General features: G+C 48.0%; 1 protein-coding gene across 1 annotated transcript in view; it reads left to right on the plus strand.

The window, feature by feature from the left end:
- MYO18B (myosin XVIIIB) overlaps positions 1-23,677 on the plus strand; it is a 250,800-nt gene that overhangs the window by 148,263 nt on the left and 78,860 nt on the right. The window contains exon 34 of the mRNA XM_059409906.1: positions 5,367-5,519. Coding sequence (XP_059265889.1) covers positions 5,367-5,519 — 153 coding nt within the window. The remainder of the gene's footprint in view (positions 1-5,366; positions 5,520-23,677) is intronic.

Consider the following 23,677-nt stretch of genomic DNA (forward strand, 5'->3'; position numbering starts at 1 on the left):
TTTTTTAAAATATTTTATTTATTTGTTTGGCATTGAGAGAGAGAGAGAGAGAGAGAGAGAGAGAGAGACAGCACAAACAGGGGGAACAGGAAGGGAGAAGCAGGCTCCCCACTGAGTGAGGAGCCTGACTCGGTGCTCGATCCCAGAACCCTGGGATCATAACCTGAGCCAAAGGCAGGTGCTTAACCAACTGAGCCACCCAGGTGCCCCTGAATTTTTTTAATCGATTAAGCGAGTGAATCCTAGAGCAGGACCACTGTAGCATCGAGTGTCAGGGTTGGAAGCTGAAGGAATCCACAGGAAAGCTTTGTCATCTTCCTGCTCTGAATTTTCTAGTGTCTCAGCCAAGCAAACCAGGCCATTGGGTAGAGAACTATTGGGGATCTTTCTTTAAAATTAATGAAAGAGAGCCCAGACCAATATTTGCTTCTAGAACAATAGCGGCCAATCGCTGGACGAAAGAGGCATTCTGTTCAGCATGGTCCACTGGAGGAAACAAAGCAGGTAATCCAGAAAGGTTTTTATAGATGTTGCTGAAATGAAACATTTTTTGTGGAAACAGAAGGTGACTTGAAATGAATAAAATGCTAATTTTATGTTAGTCACCAAGCTGGAACCTTTAAATAAATTATCACATTTGGTAGTTTTAATGTTTTATTAAGACATTTGCCAAGCACATGGAAAAGTAGAATGAATAATATAACTGACGCTTATGTACCAAGCACCCAGAGTTCCCATAAATTAAAAATTTGCTATATTAGATTCAGATATTTTTAAGGAAAGAAAACACACTTCAAAAACAGTTAGAAGCTCCTTGGTTTCCATTCCTATGGCTCCCACTCCTTCCCTCTTCCTTCTTCCTTGCTTCCCAGAGGAGACTATCATCCTGTGATTGGAGCGTGGGATTCCCCGGCATAAGTATTTGAACTTGAAACACATACAGTAACATGATTCTGCAATTTCCTTTGTTGCCTTCTGTATCATGTTTGGAGACCGGTCCATGTTAATACATGGAGCTCTAATTCATTCATTTTAACTGTTACAAAATATTCTTTTTATTTTTAATCCCATTCTTCTGCTGGTGTTTATTTAGTTGTTTCTGTTCTAAGACACAAAACTGCTGTGCCTATTTTTATGTATGTCTCACTGGGCACATGAGCAAGGGTTTCTCCAGGGGCATGTATATATTTTGAGATTATGTTTTTAGGTGAAGCTAAGTTTATTATTGTTTTATTTCCTTGGCAGATTGTTCCTTTGAGTGTGATATAGTCCCTCTTTTCTCCATGAATGATTTTTGCCTTATTTTATTTTGCTTGGTGTCTTGGTGCAGTTAGTTTGGCTGCAAGACCTTTATTTATTTATTTATTTTTAAAGATTTTATTGATTTATTTGGGAGAGTGAGGGAGCATAGATGCATAAGAGGAGGAAGGGGCAGAGGGAGAAACAGACTTTCCCCCGAGCAGGGACCCCCCATCATGGTTCTTGATCTCCCAACCCTGAGATCATGACCTGAGCCAAAGGCAGGAACTTAACCCACCGAGCCACCCAGGAGCTCCTGGCAAGACTTTTTAAAATTCTTTCATGTCCAACATTTCCAAGTGTGTGTGTGTGTGTGTGTGTGAATATGGTTTGTTAATTCAGTGTTTTAGCCTCAGACTTTTTATAGGAGAATATAATTCATTTACATTTATTGGAATGACTGATATACATAAAATAATTTCTATTTTCTTATTTTGCATTGAATATTTGTTGGCTTATTGTCCCCTTTCTCTGCTGCTGCTTTTATTCCTCTCTTGCTTTTGAAGTTTTTTAAAAAATATCAAAGATTTTATTTAGTTAGTTAGTTATTAGAGAGAACACAACCTAGGGGAGGAGCAGAGGTAGAGAGAGAGAGAATTTCAAGAAAACTCTGCGCTGAGTATGGAGCCCAACATGGGGCTTGATCCCACAACCCTGAGATCGTGACCCGAGCTGAAACCAAGTCAAATATTTAACCAACAGAGCCACCCAGGGGTCCCATAGATACCTATTTAATTGTCATGTTTCCTAACATACTGTATTTGATTTTTACAACTCTGTGGGAAAGGTATTATTATTTCCTTCTTATAAATGATAGAATTGAGGCTCAAAAGCTAAAGCAAATTGCTCAAGATCATATTGCTTATTAGTAGCCCATGCAGATTTGAAATGGAGTCTGTATTATTTGACAGCCTATATTTGTAAGCACTATGCTGCTTAAAAATGGTTAAGGTCCAGTTAATTAGAATCAACCCTTTGTTGAACATGTTGATTTTTTTCAGAATATTCCCCATTCTCTCTTCCAGTCTCAGTCTCCTCATCTAGAAAGTGGTTGCTTAGCCCTGCCTGCCTTTCCAGATTGTATTTTTAAAATTTTCAGAGAGATCCTTGACAACAGACATTTAACGAGTGCCCCAGACAATTTGGCTTTATGATAAATGGTGAAACAGCTGAGATTTGAATATAGTTTCCCACAACAACACTAAACATCATTTAGATTTATTAGTTAATTATTCACCAGCTTTAACCAAATTTGAATCTTTGTGTTACAGAATGCAAACTTGCAAGATGACATTTATTTCCCATTAACCTAATGAGCTCTCTCTCTCTCTTTCTCTCTTTTGCCCTCTTCTCTTATAACAATTCATTATGAAGGGGAGGGTGACTTGTCTGACACTTTTATTGTGAGTTCTGTTTGCAAAGATCCCTCTGCAAAGGAGACAGGGTGCCAGTATTTTCAGGGTCTTCCTGGTAGTCAGTTATAGTATCTGAGCTGTGGTCAATGCTAACATCAAGGGATGTCCCTGATGCCAACCTGCCCCGCAGAGAATGAACGCTCTTTATACTCTGGGATGTGTAAAGAAAAAGAACAGACAAAAAATAGGAGAGATGCTGAGTACACTGATTGAATGCAGAATCTGGGCTCAAATTAGTGAATCAGGATTCATGTTCCCCTAAGCACTATGGTGCAATGATTAGAAACTTTGCATTTTAAGGCTGAGCTGTCCAGGTTCAAATCCTTGCTGCATAACCACACCATCACCTTAAGTATACCACTTACTCTATGTCAAGTTCGCCAGCTGTGCCTCCATTTTCCTGTGACATTACATAAGAATCCCACCTAGGTCACAAGACATGAGCTGGCCCCAGGTAACTTCTCTTGCTCTGCGACCTGCCCCGCCTCCATGTTTTATGCCCTCATCCTCATCACTGGAACCAGAGAAACAAGACTTTCTCAGCCTTCTATTTTTTCTCTTGGCCTGGCTTCTTGAAATGCACTTCCCGTACCTCACTGGGCTCCCGCTTACCCAAGACTCTTTCTGATCCCATCCGATCCTGAGCTGGCTGGCAATCCCCTGTGCTTGCACAACACCTTCCCTTAAATTAAAGAACAAAACTGACCTCTTTTATCGTCCATTTCACTGAAATGACCTCTTTCTGGTCAGGATAGTCGGATTCCTACCCAAACTCTGCCACTTCCTAGAGGTGGGGTCTTGGGCCAATTACTTGTCCCTCTGCAGTCTTCTGCTCCATCACCTGTAAAATGGGAACAGCAACACCATACATCACACAGTCTTCAAGAGGACCAAATGTGTTACCTCCCGTAAAGGGTTTAGAGTGGTGTCTGACACTTAGAAAGTTCTCTGTAAATCTAAGCTATTTCTGCTTTTATAAAGGCAGTAAAAATAATAATAATGTCCATCCTTAAGAGATTGTCACAGGAGTTAAATGCAATAACATGTGACAAAGGGCTGGGCACAATGCCCAGTTCTGATCTTAGCTCAGCAGGTAAGATTATATTTTACGTGCGTGCATGCGTGTGTGTGTGTGTGTGTGTGTGTGTGTGTGTAGATGTATACACACACACACACATATTAGACCAGTATTTAAAACTCAAAGAAACACACCTCAGGACAAAGAGGCTGGATTTGAAGAACCAACTCATTTTTCAAAGATTTCAAAACTGGAAGCAGAGAAATAGGAATGTAAAACCTAGTGGAGTGCATTCTAGGTCATCAGACAATACTCATAATTCTCTTTATTTGTAAAGCGTTTGACAGCATACAAAGTGTTCTCTGATCCATTATCGTGCCCGATCCTTGTCTTATCTCAACATGGAGGATAGTTTGTTTATTTATTTATTGCCTTATTTTTATAGACGAGGAGTATGGGGTTCAGAGGGGTGGCACGATCCAACCCACTGCCAGCAAATGGTGAGCCAGGGTTTAAAACCTGGGCCACCCTGTTCCAAACCCCACCTTCTTCCTGAATATTCCGGGGGCATTGTGACCATCCCAGGAGATGGTTCTGGAGAGGTGCGGGTATCCAGGTGTATAGAAATTGGGTCCCATGGCTGACATACCTACACTGCGTTTTCTGGAAAACTACCCCCTCTTTTTCTTCCAGTCTCTTGAGGGGCTCTTTCTGGGTTTCGGAGATGCTCAGGGCTTTAGCATCAGTGTCATTTCCAGGGGAGAGGGCGGCCTGTCACTGCTCCGTGTCGGGCTTCTGGGTGGTCCTGCACCTGCCTCTGTTCATCTCAGCCCCTAGGAGTTGTCACCCTCCTGGCACCCAGGATGCGGCTTCTGCAGGAGCAACGAGACAGCTGCCCACTTGAAGGGTCTACACGTCCAGGGTTTTGGATGAAGGAAGGTGCTCGCTTTGGGGTAACACCCCTCTGCAGAAAATAACCTTGTGCCTTAACCTGGCAAAGGAGACCTGTTCAAGGGACAGAAAAACTTGATTTAGACCTCTAAAAGAAGCCTGGCTCTTTTTTAATACTGAGTACTTAATGAGGTGCAACATACATGCAGGGTAGGACAGTGTACCGCACTATACAGCTCAGGGACTCAGGGATGCAGCACCCACAGAAATGGCAGGTAAACCCCCTCAGGAGCTCTCTGGCCCTATCCAGTCTCAGCCCTGGCAGGGTAACTGCTGTCCTCACTTCTGTCACCAGAGGGCCTCACCTGACCTGTAGGTTCTGACAAGGCGAGAAGAAGCCATACTGATGACTTGGGTGCCCAAGATGAGACCCAGTGACTTTGGACGCTTCCAGGCTGGGAAAACATTGATGAGCCCAGCTCATATTTGTGGGCCTTTACTGTGAGTCAGGCATTCGGCTAAATACCAGCTTAATCCCCATAGCAGCCCCGTGTGCTTGATGCCATTCCCATTTTGCAGATGTGGGAACTGAGGCTTGGGCAGGAGAAGGGTATTGTCCAATGTCCCATGGTGTGAGAGGCAGAGGCAGGATTTGAACCCAGGGGAAGCTTGGTTCTGGATAACTTGGACCCTGTCCACTGCTCTGCAGTCTTAGCTCACAAGAGCCTTCCCTTGGCTTCCAGATCGGCCATCGAGACTTTGACGTGGAGAAACGTCTTCGGAGGGACCTCAAGAGGACTCATGCGCTCTTGTCAGATGTGCAGCTTCTTCTGGGGAACATGGAGGACAGCAAGACTTCAGTCAGCAAAGAGGAGCTAGAGAAAGTGCACAGCCAGGTAGGGGTCATGGGGGCCCCTTAGGGCCAGGCTTGGGAGGATGCTGCAGCCGGCCAGGGGAGATGATGGCTCTTGGTGTGGCCGCAACACCAACATTCACAGACCTGCATGGAGATGGGGGACACTGAGGGGCTGGGCAGGTCACACGGAGGTGGTAGTTTAGGAGGAGGCAGTATGTAAATGACTGTTGAGTCCGGTACCCTTCCTCAGGGCTGAGGCAGAATGCATCTCAAGGACGTGGGCAGATCAGAGTCCTGGAGCAGAATGGCTGGGTGCACTGCGCGAACGTGCGTGTGTGCGTGTGTGTCTGTGTGTGCATGTATGTGGAGCTGCCTAGGCTGCATAGGAAACAACCAGTCATCGTGCTATTAAAGCAAGAGCTCAAACAACCGGCACCACCAACAGCATTGATTAGAATGGTAATGATGTTGATCTCTGGCTGTCACCTTCTGGAACACCCACCATGTCCCACTTAGGCTATACTGGGTGGCCCATAGAGTTCTCCAGAGAGCATCTCCTTTCCCCATAGGAGGTGGCAAAGAGGGGAGGAGACCCGTCCAAGGTCACACAGCTAGAAAGTGCCAGAGCAAGGATTCGAACTCAGGGCTCCACCCTTCCCGGCTGCTTCAGAGGAGGACGGGAAGCAGATGAGCGGTGAGGCCAGGCAGACACCAAGGACCTCAGGAGGTGGGATGGGCTGGGGCTGTGCCAAGTGCAGACAGCATGGCCCAAGGTGGCCGGTGTTGAGAGATGTGAGTGGGTCAGAACCCACAGTGGTGTGGGGGGACTTGGGGAGCGAGGTCCTAGAGTGGGGACTGAGGACTTGCTACCTGTCTCCACAGGAAGCTAGAAACAATGCAGGGAAGCACAGAGCCCCACTGGGGGACACTGTGCCCATGCATTTGGTGTTACCTCTAACCCATGCCTCCTGCAGATGAAACCATGTGTGCCCAAGCCAGGTGTGGGGCAACGGAAGGCATTTCCTGCTGCCTTCAGCACCTCACTTTCTCCGAGTGTTGCCCCCCTTCCTCCTCCTCCTCTGGCCTTCTCTCACGTGACCTCAGCCCTTCCACATGGCTGTGCCTGTGTATCTTCACAGAGACTAGCCCAGAAGCTCTGATGGGTTACCTGTAGTTTTTGGACTCTAAGGCAAAACTATACTTCCTGATAGCAAGACTATGCTTTATGCGTGTCAGTGATGCCTGTTCAGTCCGCAGTGTGTAATAAATACTGAATAAATGCCTGTCTGTTGAATTCAGTGGGCTCATTCCCCTAATGAGGAAACAAAGGAACAGAGAGGGTGAAAGGTTTGCCCAAGGGCACACAGCCAGTGAAGGCTTGAACCTGTATTCCCTGAACAGCCTTGAACCTGTATTCCCTGACTCCAGAACCAGTGCTTCTCTCTTCCTTCTGGAGCTCACGAGGGTCCGCGGGTTCTTGGGAAGGCAGTGGGAGGCAGCAGAGTCTAGAAACTAAATATAGAGCCTTCTTCACTTCCTGTTTCTGGTGTCCATTTCCTGTGTGTAAAATGAAAGGTTTCAGGTTTTCAGAACTTATAGGCTATGGGAGAAACTCTACCTCCACCTTTTTTCCTAAACTAAATTCTAGGTTTGATTCAGATTTCATGAGTTTCTCCATTAGCTCATTTTCCTGTTCCAGGATCCATCCCAGGGCACGCCCCTGTATCTGCTTGTCCTGTCTCCCCAGTTTCCTCTGTCTACGACAGTTTCCCAGTCCTACCTTGCTTTTCATGACCTTGACAGTTTTGAGAAATACTGGCCGGGTATCCTGAAAGTGCCCCCCCCCCCCAGTCTGGGTTTGTGTGGAGCATTTCTCATGACTAGACCAGGCTGGAGGGTTTTTGGAGCAAATACCCCATAGGCTCACGTGAGGGGCTCTTCCGTCTCCCTCACTCTCTGATTTTCCTTTGTTTAGCAGCCACATACTGCTAGGATGACCAACCATCTTGGCTTGTCCTTGATGGTCCTGGTTTTAGGGCTGAAAGTACCCGTGTCCTGGGCAAGCCCTGGACAAACCCAGACAGTTGATCACTCTGCTGTCTTCATGACCATGTCAGAAAACTAGAATCACCTGGGCTTCCGTGCGTCCCCTCACTCCATCCTCATTCCCTCTCCTATGTGCCCATTTTACAGATGGGGAAATCCTGTTGAGAGCTGGAAAGCAACATGCCCAAGGCAGCGACAGCAGCTAAGTGGCAGAGCTGGGATTCATATCCAGGGCTCACAATTCTAATTGTAGGATCTAAGGTTTCTTTTGCCTGTCTGATCGGCTGTCCATGTGGGTGGAAGACCCTTAGCCTTTTTTTTTTTTTTAAGATTTATTTATCTATTTGACAGACAGAGATCACAAGTAGGCAGAGAGGCAGGCAGAGAGAGAGGGGGAAGCAGGCTCCCTACAGAGCAGAGAGCCCGATGTGGGGCTCGATCCCAGGACCTTGGGATCACGACCTGAGCCGAAGGCAAAGGCTTTAACCCACTGAGCCACCCAGGCGCCCCGACCCTTAGCCTTTTGACTTGCCTCACGTGGGCAGAGATATTGGAGTCCCTGGTCAGGGGCCAGGCCTCTTGGATTCATCAAGCCCCTTTTCTTTTTCTGCCTCCCCGCAAATATTCCAAGTACCACAGCCTCACAGCCTCCCCCTCCCTCCAGGTGATTGTTCTTGAAAAGGAACCATGATGGTTTTGTTCCTCCTTCTTCCTTTTTTAAGTATTCATGAGAAACCTCCCTCTGCAGGGTTAAAATGTGTGTTCTTGAAAAATAGTGGTATTTAATGAAGGCGCCTCCAGCTGAATCAAAGAGCTTCATTCTTCTGAAAGTCCTTCTTCCCCATCTCTGCATCCGGCTCCTATCAAAGGGAATTCACAGCCTTGGCTTTCTGTTGCTGTTGTCATGGAAATCGTTATAAGGATGGGATCGCGTGGACCAGAGGTCAGGGTACAGTTGCTTTGGCTCCCAGCACGCGTGTTCCGGATGCCGGAGTCAGAGCTAATCAAATAAAGCGGTGATGACATTGGGCATCACTCTGTTTCCTCTCCCCAGGAAGGTATTTGTCCTTTACCTGAAGGCTCTGAGGACAGAGGCGGACAGAGCAGACAGGAGGGGAAAGAGAGAGGGAGCTAACTTTGGGGCTGAGTGCGCTGCAAGTTCTGGGTCTGGCACTGAGCAACTTCATGCATACATTCCTTTATTCCTTCTTTCTTTCCTTCCTTCCTTCCTTCCTTCCTTCCTTCATGACTTAATGAGGCACCTACTGTGTGTCAGGTGATAGGCTCCATCCAGGTATATAATGGTTAGTCAAACAGACACCCTCCCTCGTGAAACTTACATCTTTTTAAAAAAGATTTTATTTATTTACTTGACAGAGAGAGAGAAAGAGAGAGAGAGCGAGCGCATGAGCACACGCACAAGCAGAGGGAGCAGCAGGGAGAGGGAGAAGGGGAAGCAGGCTCCCAGCTGAGCAAAGAGCCTGATATGGGGCTCGATCCCAGGACCCTGCAATCATGACCTGAGCCAAAGGCAGATGCTTCATTGACTGAGCCACTCAGGCATCCCAGAACTTATATCTGATGGCAAAGAAGACAAGCAAACAATGATACAAATAAGTAGAAACATCCCACACCTTCATATGGGTATTAAAGGAAATAAGGTTCTGGAATAGGGACTTGCAAAGGATCTCTTGTAGCCTGGATGGTCAGCTAAGCCACCCTGGAAGAAGGAGAAGCAGGTGGGGATTTTATTCCAAGGGTTGTGCAAAGCTGTTGGGAGGTTTGGAGCAGAGAGTGACATAATCTGATTCACGATTTAGAGGCTCACTCTTCTGAGCAGAGAATGGGTGCGGAGAGAGGACGCTGGTGCCTTTAGGAGAAAATTGACCCTTCCAGGCTGGAGGAGATGGTCGGCTGGGTTAAGTGCTGAGGGAGCTGGCTAGAAGGGACAGACTTGGGGCTGGTTTGAAGGCTGTGGGACTTGTGGATGTTCTGATGGCAACAGTAGGTGTAGTAGTCAGCTAATCCTCACCACTGCAGGAGGGGGTATTTCTATTTTTGACCCATTTAACCAATAAAGAAACTGTCTCTAAGAGGTTGAGTAACTTACCCAAGGGCACCCAGCAGTGTATACCTGAAAGCTGCAGATGTCGATAGTTCCATGCCCATGCAACTTGGTGTAGGTATAATCGGGGTCCTGTTAACATTTGGACCTACTATGTTAACAGAGCACCTACTATGTACAAGGCTTTTCCTTGATGTCTTAGGATTCCCAAACTTGGCTGTATGTCAGATAACTTAAGCACCATTTAAAAATTTATAGTTTCTGGATCTGGATTGGCACCCGACATCTACAATCCTAAACCATCCTACCAGAGGATTCGGATGCTCATCTTGGGGCCAGCATTTGGGAATTGTGAGCCGTTTATCTCTCAAAACTCCCTTTCAAGTTTGGTGGCAATATATCCATTTTGCAGATGGGAAAACTGACAGCGAGTTTTATACTAGTGCGACGAATCTTCATTCTGCTGTTTTAAAATAGATTAAATCTGAGTCCAGAGGACCCTATCTGGTACTTGCTAGTCTTGTGGCCTTTGACATGCAACATGACCTCCTGGAGACTTTTCCTCTCTGAATGGAGTGTTTTCATTCCCTTGATGGCCCAGCCCCTGTGGGGGGCTGCCGCGGGTCGGGCCAGCAAGGGTCTTCAGAAACAGTGAACACTCCCAGCGGCCCCTTACAGCTCGCTAACCGTGGCGCCAGAGAACCCAGAGAAAGGTTTCCTCTCTCAGGGCATTGAAATGAGGGAATTATTTCAGTACACCTGTTAAAGAACAACTTGCATTCAGCAGATACTGATATGGTCCCCACTCTGGGACAGATCGGAGGCTAGGCTGCAGGGATAAGGAGGAGACCATAGGGTTCCTTCCCTCCGGGGGCTCCCAATCTGCAAGAGGTAGACCAAGGGGCAGACTCTTGCCAAACAGACGGATAAGCTCCTTACTAGGGGAAGGGGAGGAGGGGTGGTTAATTAAGGAGGATGGGAGCTGTGTGGGAGGGGCTGGCGGCTTCTGCTGTCTCTTTAAAGGTGGAAATGAATTGTTGGTTAGCAGGAGGACACAGCAGAGCATAGAGGGACAGAAACACGTGGACACAAGGGAGTGATGCCTCCTGACAAGGTATTGCTGGAATATCAAGTGTGTGGGGGTAGGAGCAAGGAGGGTGATGCTGGCAGCTGGCTCAGGAATGGTTTGGCAATGGGGAGCCACAGAGTGTTACGGAGCAGAGGTGTGTGTGATCGGAAGTGCTTGTAAGACGGGGCAGGATTTCAGGTCCCAGCTGAAGCCCTGAGGTACCCCATGCCAGGCTGAACCAGCGGCACGGGAGAGTTCCCTTAGACAGAGAATCTTCCAGAATCTCTGGATGTTGCCCTTATGGACAAGCATCCTCTCTGTCCATTGCCCCACCATCTAGAACCCCAAGAGAATCATTTACCTCATTGCACCCAGTTTCCCTCCGTTGGGAGCCTTGGCTATCTCAGATAACACCTGGTTATCACACTTAACCTGTAGGTTAAGACCTTATAATAAAACATGGAAGCCTTCTGGAGGCAAGGTAGACCGTCTTCAAATCCTGCCTCCACGACCTGATTAGCTGTGTGATTTTGAGCAAATCACCCTACCTTGCGGCCTCCTTTGCCTCCCCCCCCAAAAAGGGGCATGATAGTCCCAGTTACGGGGCTGATAGAAAGAACACTAGACCACAGATTTGAAAGAATTCTCTAAATTAAAAACTCAAAGACAATGATTTTTAAATTGGCAAGCTCCCCTGGCTCCCATGTCCCCATCACAGATGTTGGCCACTGGAAGGCAGGTTTCTGGGCACACAGTTTTATCAGACCTCGCGGATCAGGTGGGCAAGGCTACGTGTGGGGTGGTTGTGGTGACACCTGTTCTCTAGGAGCCAATTACTAATTAATTCCCATGGAATGTTTCCACTGGAAACAAACTAATCTGGAGACAGAAGCAATCCCGACCACGAAGATCTATAATTGAGATCATCGCAGAGCATAAATAACATCTGCGAGAAGCAGATGCTGGCACCTGACTCCGACGGGACCGTGGAGGAGGCTGTTTTCTCCAGGGTGGCGGTGGCTTTTTTTTCCCCCTTCATTTGATTCATGCCTCTGACCTTTGTCTCTTCCCCAAAAGAAATATGGTATTTGCTTTATTGTTAAATGGAGACCTCTCCCACCCCCGCCAGCTCTCAAATTTACTTACTTTAGGTTGGAACTATGTTCACAGCTTTCTGCGGAACACAAAGCTATCAACAAGTCTCAGTCATTGTACCCCGAAATAGCTCTTCAGTCCATCCCCTCTCCTCTCCTGCCCCCTTATAAGCCACCATCCCCCCCCCCGGAGCTCTCCTTGGGGTTCTGTCCCGCCTGCTGGCCTCTGGCCTTGTCCATGCCATCTTACTGCCACCTGATCTTTGGAGAGAGAATTCAGGTCGGGGGACAGACAATGAGAGAGAAAGAATCCCAGGCAACCTCCAAGCCCAGCATGGATCCCACGTCCCCGAGATCATGACCTGAGCCAAAATTAAGAGTCGGATGCTCAACCAACTGAGCCACCCAGGTGTCCCCACAGAGAGAATTTTTAAAATTTATGTATAGTCTTGGCTCTTTGAGTTCAGAATCTACCCAGTGGCTTCCCATTGCCCTCAGAATCCAGGGCAGGTTCCCCAATGTGGCCTTTTTATATGGTGGTGGAGCCTGACTTCCATGCTCCCCATGCTTCTGACCAGCTGCTAAGGGACAGCTTGGGGTCCCTCACACCCGTCCCACCTTTCCCACCTTTGTCCACGCTGTGTCCTCTCGCCTCTCCCCTCTGAAAACTCTTCGCCTGCTGAAGATCTAGTTCTCTTCTTAGCTTGGGTTGGGCCATTGTCCCTGGGAGCCATCTCTGACCCTCACAGGGCTGGGTGAGAGCCCACCTCCCTTCTTTCACGGTCTCCAGGGTTTAGGTCTAGAACAGCACACATCAGTCTCTCACAATCAATGCCTTTGCTTGCCCCCCATTCACCTTCCAGCTCCTTTAAAGGCAAGGGCCAGACTAAGTACAAATACTAAGAAACTTGTCCAAAGTCACGAAGGTAGAAAGAGATGAAGGCAGGAGTTGAACCCACAGTCTTTACCAGCTGGGAGTTCAGCACGTGCTACCACAGACTGTGAATGTGTCTCCTGTTGGCCCTCTGCTCCCTCTGGGCCATCGCATCCCTTTGGAAAGCCCTGGATGCTCCAGTAGGCCTTTCCACTGGGGGTTTCAGGCTCAGCTTCTGTGTTCCTTCCTGTGGGCCCACTGGGCCTGATGTGTTGTCTACATGATGAACTCCCAGCCATGGTCAGGCAACAACCCGAGCTCTCGTTGCTGGTGTGCAGAAGACTGATAGCCCTTGACTCTTCCCTGGTGCCTTTCATTGGGACGTTTGTCACCATGAGTCACCCATGCTTCCACGAGACATTGAGACTAATGAATCCACTCTGGGAAGATGACTCTGATGGGAGCCTTTTATGTGAGTGAGCACCTTTGGAATGCTTCTCCCCAGCCAGGAACCACAGGGCAGGTGGCCTGGGTATTTTATCTGAAGAGACTTTTTTTTTCCTCGCCTTTTGAAATATGATGTTGGAGTGAATTGATTCAATATTAACATAACCTCCTGTCAGAGGAGATAAAAACTGAAGTGTAATTGGGTAAGAACATGGTTATCAAGGGCCTGTTCAATCCACAAATATTGACACTTCCCATGCTGTTAGGAATGAAGCGGGGGACAACTGGCTTTGCTGTAGGCAGGGAGTGACGTCTACGCGTCTCCCCAGAAGCACCTGTTAATGTCAAGCGCCGTGGAGGGCCAGACCCCAGAGCGGCAAGCCATCCACCAGGATAATCATAGCTATCTTGACAACGAGGACATCGATGGCAAGCAACCATTGGTTATGCTGCACCAGGCACGGGGCCAAGCCCCAAGATGCCATGACTTAATCTGAGCCCCTCAACCCACTTGAATGTAGGGAACAGCACGTGAGCATGGCCTCTTCTGTTTCAGACCAGAGTGTGGGAGTGGGTCTGGAGACCGCAGGGGCTCTGCAGATGGGTGGGAGCTCACAGGGTGAGCCCTGACTCTCCCCAGGAGGGAGCTAGTATTATGCTCCTTGTGTGTAGGAGGAAGCTCAGTGTATAGGAGACTTGCCCAAAGTCGCAGGGCTGGGGAGGAACTGTTTTTTTTTATTTTTTGTTTTTTGTTTTTTTAAATAACATATTTTGAAAGAATTTTAAACTTGAAGTGGCAAGAATAGTCAGAGGATCCGTGTTTAGCCCTCATTCAGATTCATCAATCTAACATCTTACCACACTGGAGTTACAGACGTGATGCCCTTTTGCTCTCATCAACATGGGAAATTTCATACTGATAACATGTTCGGGAGTCGATGAACTATGGCCTGTAGGCCTAATTCAGCTCAAATCCAACAGGCTTATTTCTTGTCTGTTTTTGTTTTTTGGATTTTTGTTTGTTTTTTGTTTTTGTTTTTGTGCTTTTTATGACAGCCTGAGACCTAAGAATGGTTTTCATGTTTTTAAATGGCTGCATTTTAAAGTGGTTAGGAAAGGATAGTACCTCTCTCTCTCTCTCTCCTTTATTTTTTCGCTCTTGGCCTAGCAAAGCCAAACATATTGACTCTCTGGTCCTTGGAGAAAAAGTTTGCTGATCCCCGATCTTAGCTGCTTAATGATGCAGATGTTGTCCGTTGTCCCATTAATATTCCTCATAGCGATTTTTCTCCATGTTCAGGATCCAACCCCAGGTGCAAAAGTGCTTTCATTCAGGTTTTGCAAGCCTGTAGATCCTCAATCTCTCCTTCTCTGTATTTTAGGATGCTGACATTTTGGGAGAATTCAGACCGGTTGTGCTTGCTCTTCCATTTGGGGGAACTGGAATGGGAGCCCCTGTCTTTGCAATTCCAGAACTGTTGGATGTGGTGCCAGTCTGGGGGTGTTCCCAGGACACAGGATTTCTGATTTTTAAAACCAGAAACGTCCCAGGCAAACAAGGGTGGGAGGGGTGGTGGGGAGGGGAGTGGCCCATCATAGGACCACCGTCGCTAGCATTCAGTAATTGTAAGATGAGGGAAGGTGCCTGTAGGTTGAGGGGAGGAGGTGATGAACCAGATACCAGCTTGACTGACTTCTCCCGATTATCTGCTCCTATTGCTCCTCGAATGAATTCTTACTGTCCAACTGTCCATGCATTCTGGCCTGGTTCTTGCTTCCCCTCCGCCACCCATGTGATGAAATCTGGCTGGCTCGCCAAAAATGATGAAGTCCCAGAACCTAAGTCAGGTTCGGTGGGGTGCGGAGGTTCGGAGCCAACGACTAAAGAAGGAATTCTTAAGACGTCGTTGGTACAAAAGGTGATTTATTAGAGCACGGGGACAGGGCCCATGGGCAGGCGGAGATGCGGCTGCCCCGGGTTGTGAGGGTAGGCATGTTATATACCCCACGGTTGGGGGGAGGTGGTGAAGGAATGGGAGATTTCAACAGAGTTCTCACATGTTAGGGAGGGCCTACAAGGTGCCGGGGGGAGTCCTTGCCATTATGGCCTGATCAATGTCGTCTTTAGGTCAGGCACTAACATCAAGATAATTGGGAGATTCTTGGTGGGGTATTATGATCCTGCTATCATTTACATTCCTTTCTACCTCAGCCTCCTCCAGTTTATGGTGGGGAGGGAGACATTAGGGCTTCAGGAACCAAGAGTTATTTGCCTCTGGAAATTTGTGCTATTGATAAGGTAACCTCCCTGTTTAGGTCTCTAGGACATCTGTAGAGCACGGGAGATTCCTGTTCTGCAGGATTGTGATCCCTGCAAGTTAACTATTTATCGTTTTATGGCAGTCAGGGGTGCCTGAGGGATGCTACACATATGGAGGGGAGCGGGTGAAGAGGGAGTGCAAGGCGCCAGCTTTTGCTTTGTCCTCAGCCAGCCTCCTGCTCCCTCATCACATGGATGGATACAAGACTACGTGATGTTATCATAGGTAGTAGTTGGTTCGTCCTCCTTGCTGTTTCTGAGACTGTATCATGGTTGAGACATTTTGCTGTCAATGGACACGTAGCTTGCGCCTAGATCTTGGTGATTACGAATACAGCTACTAAATGCCTGTTTTCCCCCATGTTATTTTATTTGGGAGGGAGGGGTGTGTGTGTGTGTGTCTGTAAGGTGTAGACCTAGAAGTGTAATGTCTTTGGATCACGGTACACGTGTTTCATTAACTGTGCTGAGGTAGCCATGTGCTTCTACCAAGTGTCTGCAGGCACGTTTCCTCCATCCAGTGGAACATGTGCCCCACTGGCATCCCATGCCGGTCAGCCCCGGGGATTGTTCCTTGTTCACATCTTAGCCATTTTGCAGGAGGAGGTGTCGGGAAGGTTCCATTTTCCCTCACCCTGATGGGTAAAGAGATAGATTGCCTTTTCAAAGTGGATAAGCTTTTTGGAGGGCTACTTATACCTGAGGAAGCCATGTGTTCCTCTTTTAAACTGTTGGCTATTTTTCTCAGTGATTTGTAGAATATCCTGGTATGTAAGCCCTTTGCTGGTTATGTATCTTGCAAATACTTTGTCCTGCTCTGGGGATAAACTTTGAGGTCCACTGCTGCCTTCTCTTAGCTCTGTCATTTTATGAACAGAGCTCTTAAGTGTGAGGGGGTCCACTTGGTCAGGCTCAATTAGCTTGGAATCCAAATTTAAAATCACTTGGTTAGGTAGAGAGTGTTCTGGTTAGCTGTATGTTCTGGTGGCAGGAAGTTCCCTCCTCCTCACTCCTCCACTAGGGGCTCAAGCCCGGACTTGGGATGCAGCCCCTGTAGGTTTGCTGAATGAGTGTGTGGTCACTCTCCCTAGCTGGGTCATTTCCTCCTGCAAGGGAGGGTCCTGCCTGCATGGCCCACCCCTTGTCCTTCCTGGGGAGCTGGCTGTCCGGACCAGCTCAGGAGGAGCTGGGGATAGCCAGGCAGAGGGTGGCTTCCCAAGGAGGTGTTCAGGGCTGGCTCAGGCAGCGTGGGCAGCAGGTAGCTCGGGCTATAGGCTGAGGCAGCCCTGCAGACTGGGACAGATTTGTGATGTGCTGAGCTGACCTCTTGCCCTGTCCCTCAGGGCATGTGCGTGGAGCCCCTACTACGTAGGGACCCAGAGGGGAGCAAGCCCTCAGGGACCTCTGGGCTCCGACTATCTAGCGAGAAGACAGACCGGAGACACTCCGACAGTGCATTGTTTAGGGGAGCCGTGGGGTGCTGGAACAAAGGGGTGTTGCAAATATGATAAAAATGAGGGTATGATAGGATGGGGGCAGGGAGGGTGTTTTATGTGTTTTTTATCTTGCTTTTCCAAGTCTTATTTTTTTATTTTTCTTTCTCTCTTTGGAGAACATCGGCATACTCCAAATCCACTGTCATCACAGGTGAAGGCAGGAAGGAAATTCTTGAGGTCTGTTCCAGTCACATAATACCTGGGCAGTCCTGAGATCCTATTAAGAAAGACTCTTTTTTAAATTTCATTTTTATTGGGGTGCCTGAGTGGTAAAGCCTCTGCCTTCAGCTGGGGTCATGATCTCAAGGTCCTGGGATTGAGCCCCACATGTGGCTCTCCACTCAGCAGGGAGCCTGCTTCCTCCTCTATCTCTGCCTGCCTCTCTGCCTACTTGTGATCTCTCTCTCTGTCAAATAAATTAATTAAATTTTTTAAAATTAAATTTTTTAAAAATTAAATTTTTATTAAAAATTTTTCATTTTTTACCACTTCATCATATCAGGGAGATCATATGATAGTTGTCTTTCTCCGCTTGGGAGGGAGACAAACCATAAGTGACTCTTGATCTCACAAAACAAACTGAGGGTTGCTGGGGGGAGGGGGGTTGGGAGAGGGCGTGGGGTTATGGACATTGGGGATGGTATGTGCTATGGTGAGTGCTGTGAAGTGTGTAAACCTGGCGATTCACAGACCTGTACCCCTGGGGATAAAAATATATTATATGTTTATAAAAAAAATTAAAAAAATTATTTTAAAAATTTTCATTTTTATTGAAGTGTGGTTGACACACAATATTAGTATATTGTGTTAGTATATACATTAGGTATTGTATGTTAGTTTCAGCTGTATAACCTAGCGATTTGACAATTATTTGCATCACGAAATGCTCACTACAGCAAATTTAGTTCACTTCTATCACGAAGGAAGGACTCTTAAACCCACAAAGAAAAAGGAGGTCTGTTTAACAAAGCAGGTGGGAAGCCCTTGCCACAGGGCTTACAAGAAAAAGCTGAAACTGAAAATTCAGTTCAGGTCCTGGCCCCATTCACCACTTAGAAGCTGTGTGATCTTGACAAGTTCACTAACCTCTCTGAGCCTCAATTTCTTCTTTAATAAAACGGTGATGAAAGTACCTGCTTCACAGAATTGTTACTTGTTGCAATTAACATATTCGTGGTAAGCATCCAGAAAGCGGTTACTATTATCCCGCTACTGATAATGATTATTTTTACTCGGAAGAAGATGGAAACAGTAAATACTCAGAAAACATTCTGATGTATCAATAAATAACGATCCTCTAGCACAATGTAAGGAAAATGATGGAATGTTTAATAGATGCTCAAATGGTTTGATCAAGGACACAGAGAGTAACTGCCAGATGGTCTTGGAAATTTCCCCCTGGGGCCACCGTCATCAAGCTCCTGAGCCAGATAGACCATTGGTGGACCTGGCCTGACATTTTTAATATGTTTGCACTTAATGAATTTGTTCAATATCAGGGCCTTCTATAGTTTGAGATGCTGGTAATTCCCTTCAGGGAAGGCCTTCCTACTGAAGGTTAGTTCTTGCTTGGCCTGCCAATGACACCATTTCTTAGAAGGCTTCCCCGTGGCATTTGTGATACGGGATCCTTAAATCCCTCACGCTGTTCAACCAGACCCTGAGATTGGGGTTCTAATCGCTCAGCTGTAATACCAGCATTTTCCCTCTCCCTGCCTCCTTCCGTATGTCTAGCCCACTCATCGAGTAGCTTAATAAGTCCAAAGCAAACATTTTCACCAGGTATTTAAAGCAGGCAGATGGCTTTGCATAGGAAAGTAATGCTATTCACTGGGTTGTAGTTGATGTCTATGTGATGGGAATCTCAATTGCCCTCCGGGGGAATGAAAGGAGGGGGATGTTGTGAGAGAATGCGGAGAGATGAACTCAGCAGGAGGGAAAGACTTGTGTGCAGAGTGGGCTATGTGGGGGCCCAGGAAGAGCACAGGCTCAGAGTTCCATTGACTTGCATCTGACCCTGGGCACGACCCTTCCCCTGACCCGGGTTACAGTTTCCTCTTTTGTAACACGAAGTGGGCTGATCCCTGCCATGCAGGGCTTCTGTGGGCCACAGTGATAATGAGCAACGAGTGGGCCCACACAGTGCCTCATTGAGTCAGTGTGGGAGGACTCTCATTCCCTCCTCTTTTCCCCATTGAACAATCAGGAAGGGGCAATATTTATCCTCCTGTGGGGAGGGATCCATACATAGAATAGATAAAGAATGAAGGATTGTGATTCTACCACAGGGTTTTAGATGGCACTATGTTGATCTAACATCCTTGGCAGCATAGGATCAATGAACACTGTCACCTGTGGTCATTGTTTGGTACATGTACTCTCTCCTCTAACTTGTTTACTGATTCTGCATCTGTCTCCTGGCCATACAGCTCTAATTTGCTCAAGCAGGGAAAAGGGAAGTTATTGGCCAAAATATCTGAAAAGTTCTGAGGCAAAATCTGCCTTTAGGCTTGGCTGGATCTAGGTGCCCCAACCATGTCATTGCAAATGTTTCTTGCCTTAGCACCTTTGATGTCACCTTCTATTCTAGGCAGTATTTTCATTCTTGCTAGGAAGAGGGCCATCAAACAGACACTCCAGGCTCACATCCTGCATCACAGAGAATGAACTTTGTTTCTGTAGTCCCAGCAAAACCCCTGATACCAGCCATGCTACTGTCCCACAGCGAAGCCCTCTGGCTGACAGGAAGTAGTGCTCTGATCAGCTAGGTGGAGTCACATGCTGTTTTTGAAACTTCATAGTTGTGTGTTGAGGTGAGGGCAGGTGGTTAACTTCATCAGAAGCACATGGACATTTGGTGGGTGGAGGTGGTTAACTCCATCAGAAGAACATGGACATTTGGGGGGTGGAGATATATATTATATATATGTGTGTGTGTGTGTATGTATATATATATAAATATATATGTGTCTATATATATGTGAGTGTATATATATAGACACATATTTTTATATATATACACACATATATATATATACACATATACACACACACATACACATACACACACATATGTATATATATATATATTTTTCCCCCCCCCCAGGGAGGATTGGGTGACACTATCAAAAGAAGGGAGAACAGACACTATGCAGACACATCACAGAATTTCCTCTATAAAGCATCTGTCCAGGGCACTACTGTTCTAGAAGGAATGCAGCATAATGACTCTGAGTGGGATTCATATCCCAGTCTGTGGCTTAGAACCTGTGAAACCCTCAGTAAGTCATTTGACCTGTCTGTTACCACCATGCCAGGTCTGGAAATAGAGGGAAATCACCAGAGACTTTATCCCCCTAACGCTCTCCACCCTGTATCTTGGAGGTCTGACAAGACATCCGGGAGGGGTCATCCCTGGGGAGGATGGTGACTTGGAACCAAAAGGTGTGAAGTGTCCTCTGTCCCCCCCAGGATCCTCATTGTCACACTGGCTATGAGGACTGGGGAGCACAACCCAATAACCTTTCCTGAGGGGAGTCTGGCTGCCCTGTTCCTTCTGCTCTCTGGCTGCCCCACCTGGAGAGCCCCCAAGAAAGGAAGGCATTTGTGGAGAGGCGGTGGGCCAGGTCACTCCCCTAAAGGGTCTGATCTCAGCCCCAGCATGACTTGCCACCCGACTTCATAAAAATGTCACTCAAACAGCCCCCATATGGAAATAAGATGCAGTGAGTTATTCTTACAGCGGGCCATCCATAATGGAAAATCAGCCCGAGATGGCCCTGTATTTCTTCCCACTCCCTAAAGTGTCATAAATTGAGATTTTTAAATCTCAGCATTCAGATGGCTTGTCAGCAGTGGCCCAGACCCAGAGCCTGCCCAGTAGAAATCTGGGGCTGCTGGGTGTGGTGGGGGGGGTGGTGATGGGGATTCATGTCTTGCCTGTCCAGATCCTCCTGGCTGGTGCCCCTTTGGGGTTGGCACCCTCCCCCGCCCCCCACCCCGTCTTCCAGGAAGCTTGAATCTGCTCCTTGAGATGGTGGGAGCCCAGGCCCTGCCTCATTCCAGCAATGGGAGCTCGATGGCTCCATTTCCTTTCATTCTCCTGGCCTCTGTGATGGGGTTAAAACGCCAATGTGTAAGGCTCTTAAGGGTAGGAAAGGGACAGACAACAGAGACAACTGCAATTACTCTCCTCGGGTTTTCTCAGTGCCTGGCACGGTGCCGAGCATGCCCCTGATTCCGCTCACTCACTATGCAGGATCACATAGACCCTATGGTGGGACTCTCCCCATTTTACAGGCGAGAACACTGAGGTGTGAGGTTACGAGACCCACTGAGAGAGGCCGATCCTCCAGGTCTGGCTTCATGCCCAGGCTCTGACCCCCACATCGGGTGGGACCTGGCACTCAGCCAGCGTCAGTAAGTGTTGGTTTCCTTCCTCCTCCCTCGGGGGTGAACTTGTTTATCTGGGATGGTGCCCGTTTCCTTGGCGCCACTGCACTGATTCCTTGATTCAGTCTCCTGAGTCCTGTCTCTTGTCTCCGACTGCTCTGCCTCACATTCTGCAGTCCCCAGCCCGGTCCTGGACCTCACGACCCTGCCTGGGTGGCTGCCATGGTGTCACCAAGCCACTGAGCCAACAGTTTGCTCTGCAAAGGAGCTTTCCCTTTATTATAATCTGGCCTTCCCTTGTGGCCCAGACCTTCCAGAGAGGGGCTTTTCAGGAGGCACAGGGGAGCCCAGCAGGAAAGAGCGTGGACTCTGGGGTTGGACCAGCCGGGCCTCTCTGCTGATCTGCTATGTGACTGTGGGCAAGTCCTTTCCCCTCTGCGAGCCCCGGTGTCCTCCTATACCAGGTGGTTCCTGAAGGTTGTGCCCTGCTCCCAAGAGGTCTTGTGGAGCTTTTACAAAGCAAGATGGAGAGCACAGTGTCCTGGAAATGGCCCCCGACAACAGTAGCAGGTACAACTGTTAATGCCAAGACCCATCACGGCCAAGAGAATCCTATCCCTAACCCAGAGGAGCTAAGAAGAACACTAACAGCCATGTCCATCTCCGCTCGGGGATGAATCGTCCTCACTCTGCATACTTCAGGGAGATGGGGGAAAGGAAGGATTATTTCTTAATCATTGACCATCTACCACGTGGGAAATGGAGATACAAATGGAGCCTTCTCGCTCCAGGGAGGCTCTGAGGACCAGGGTATCACACTGCCAAAACCCTTAGCTCAAGGAGGGGCTCAGCAGATGGAAAGTGCTGTCTTCGTATTTGGCGCTTCACTATTCGGTTACTGACGGTGCCCTCACTTGCCTCTTGGCCCTGAGCCTGGCAGTTTGGCCTGGGAGTGAGACCCAGTGAGATGTCTTCTTTCCACTCTTAGTTACCTGACCTCATCTCCCATGATGGCTCACCTGCTCCTGCCCACCCAGACCTTTCCTTCTTGGCACACCCCACAGTGTGTCCTTACTTGCTGCCCCATTTCCAGTCTTGCCCACTAAAACTTATCCTCCCCGCAGCAGCCAAGGTAGAGTGTGCTAACTGCTTCCTCCTCCATCAGTGGTTTCCCTGCAGACTGAAAATGAACCTGCACTTCACTCACTAGCCTCACTAATGTGCCGACCCCCCACCCCCACTCAATCCATTCCTTCAGCATCCTGCCCCCTCCCCATCTCTGTACAGCTGTCCAGTCACACTGGCCACCTTTCTGTCCTTCAGCACCAATTTCACTTCTGTTCTTGTTCCTGCCTCAGGGCCTTTGCACCAGCTGCTGCCTCCACTCAGGGCACTGTTTCTTCCTCCTCAGTCTCTACACGGCTGTCTCTTTGCATCTTCCAGGTCTTAGCTTAGTGAGGCCTCTGGCTGCAGAGGCCACCTTGCCACCTCCCTGCCTTGCCAGAGGCCCTGGAGCCGCCTGCAGGAGGATGAGACTATACCTGACTGACTTCTGATTCACCCTGTCCGTGGTGCTCCCCTCGCTCAGCATCACTCTCTGTGTGTCCCAGCCCCCACACCAAGGGGAATGGGCCTCAAGGAACTGAGCCCGCTGTGGGAATACATTGCTCTTGGGGACTTGGAAAACTGGTGGGGAGGAGGGTTTGTGGACCTTGGCTGCCAGCAGTGAGGTGGAGCTGTTACTAGAGGTTTGTGTGAGAAAGCTGTGTGTAAAATGGGGATATCAGCAGTATGAACCTCACAGCTCAAAGATGAAGATTACAAGCCAAAAGGAAAGCGGAACCTTTTCGGAGGTGCTTGGCAGGAGATATTCAAATTGATGGTGACCTCCATTCTCCCCGCCTTCCATTGTCATTGTTGTTATTCTAACATAGGGGCTGAGCTCCTAATACGCTGTGGAAGACATTCTCTGCCCAGTTTGGAAGGAGATGAAAATGACCCCAAAGGAGTTTTACCCATAGAGCAGCCCCCCCAACCTTGGTCAGTTGTCCTGCGGTGATCTCCGCAATGGCTCAATTGTTTTCCTTTTATAGATCAATGGGGCCCTCCCACTTGCTTGGTGGCCTCAGGGACCAGAGACTGTATGCACGTCATTTCACGGGGACTCTAGCTTGCCTTTTTTTTTTTCCCCCTATCTGGAAGCCCCAACCTTACTATTATTAATTTTGGTGGGGCAGTGGCCTGGCTGTGAGAATCAGCTGGTCTGGACAATACAAGCGACTGTCTTCACTCCTTGCAGCTAGCTGTGTGACTTCAGGCAAGGCACTGTCCCTCTCTGAACCCTGAGCATTCTCCTTAGTCGATTTCTGAGGCTGTGTTCTGCTCAGGGATTCTA

The sequence above is a fragment of the Mustela nigripes genome, chromosome 8 (genome assembly GCF_022355385.1).
Source record: "Mustela nigripes isolate SB6536 chromosome 8, MUSNIG.SB6536, whole genome shotgun sequence".
Lineage (NCBI taxonomy): Eukaryota > Metazoa > Chordata > Mammalia > Carnivora > Mustelidae > Mustela > Mustela nigripes.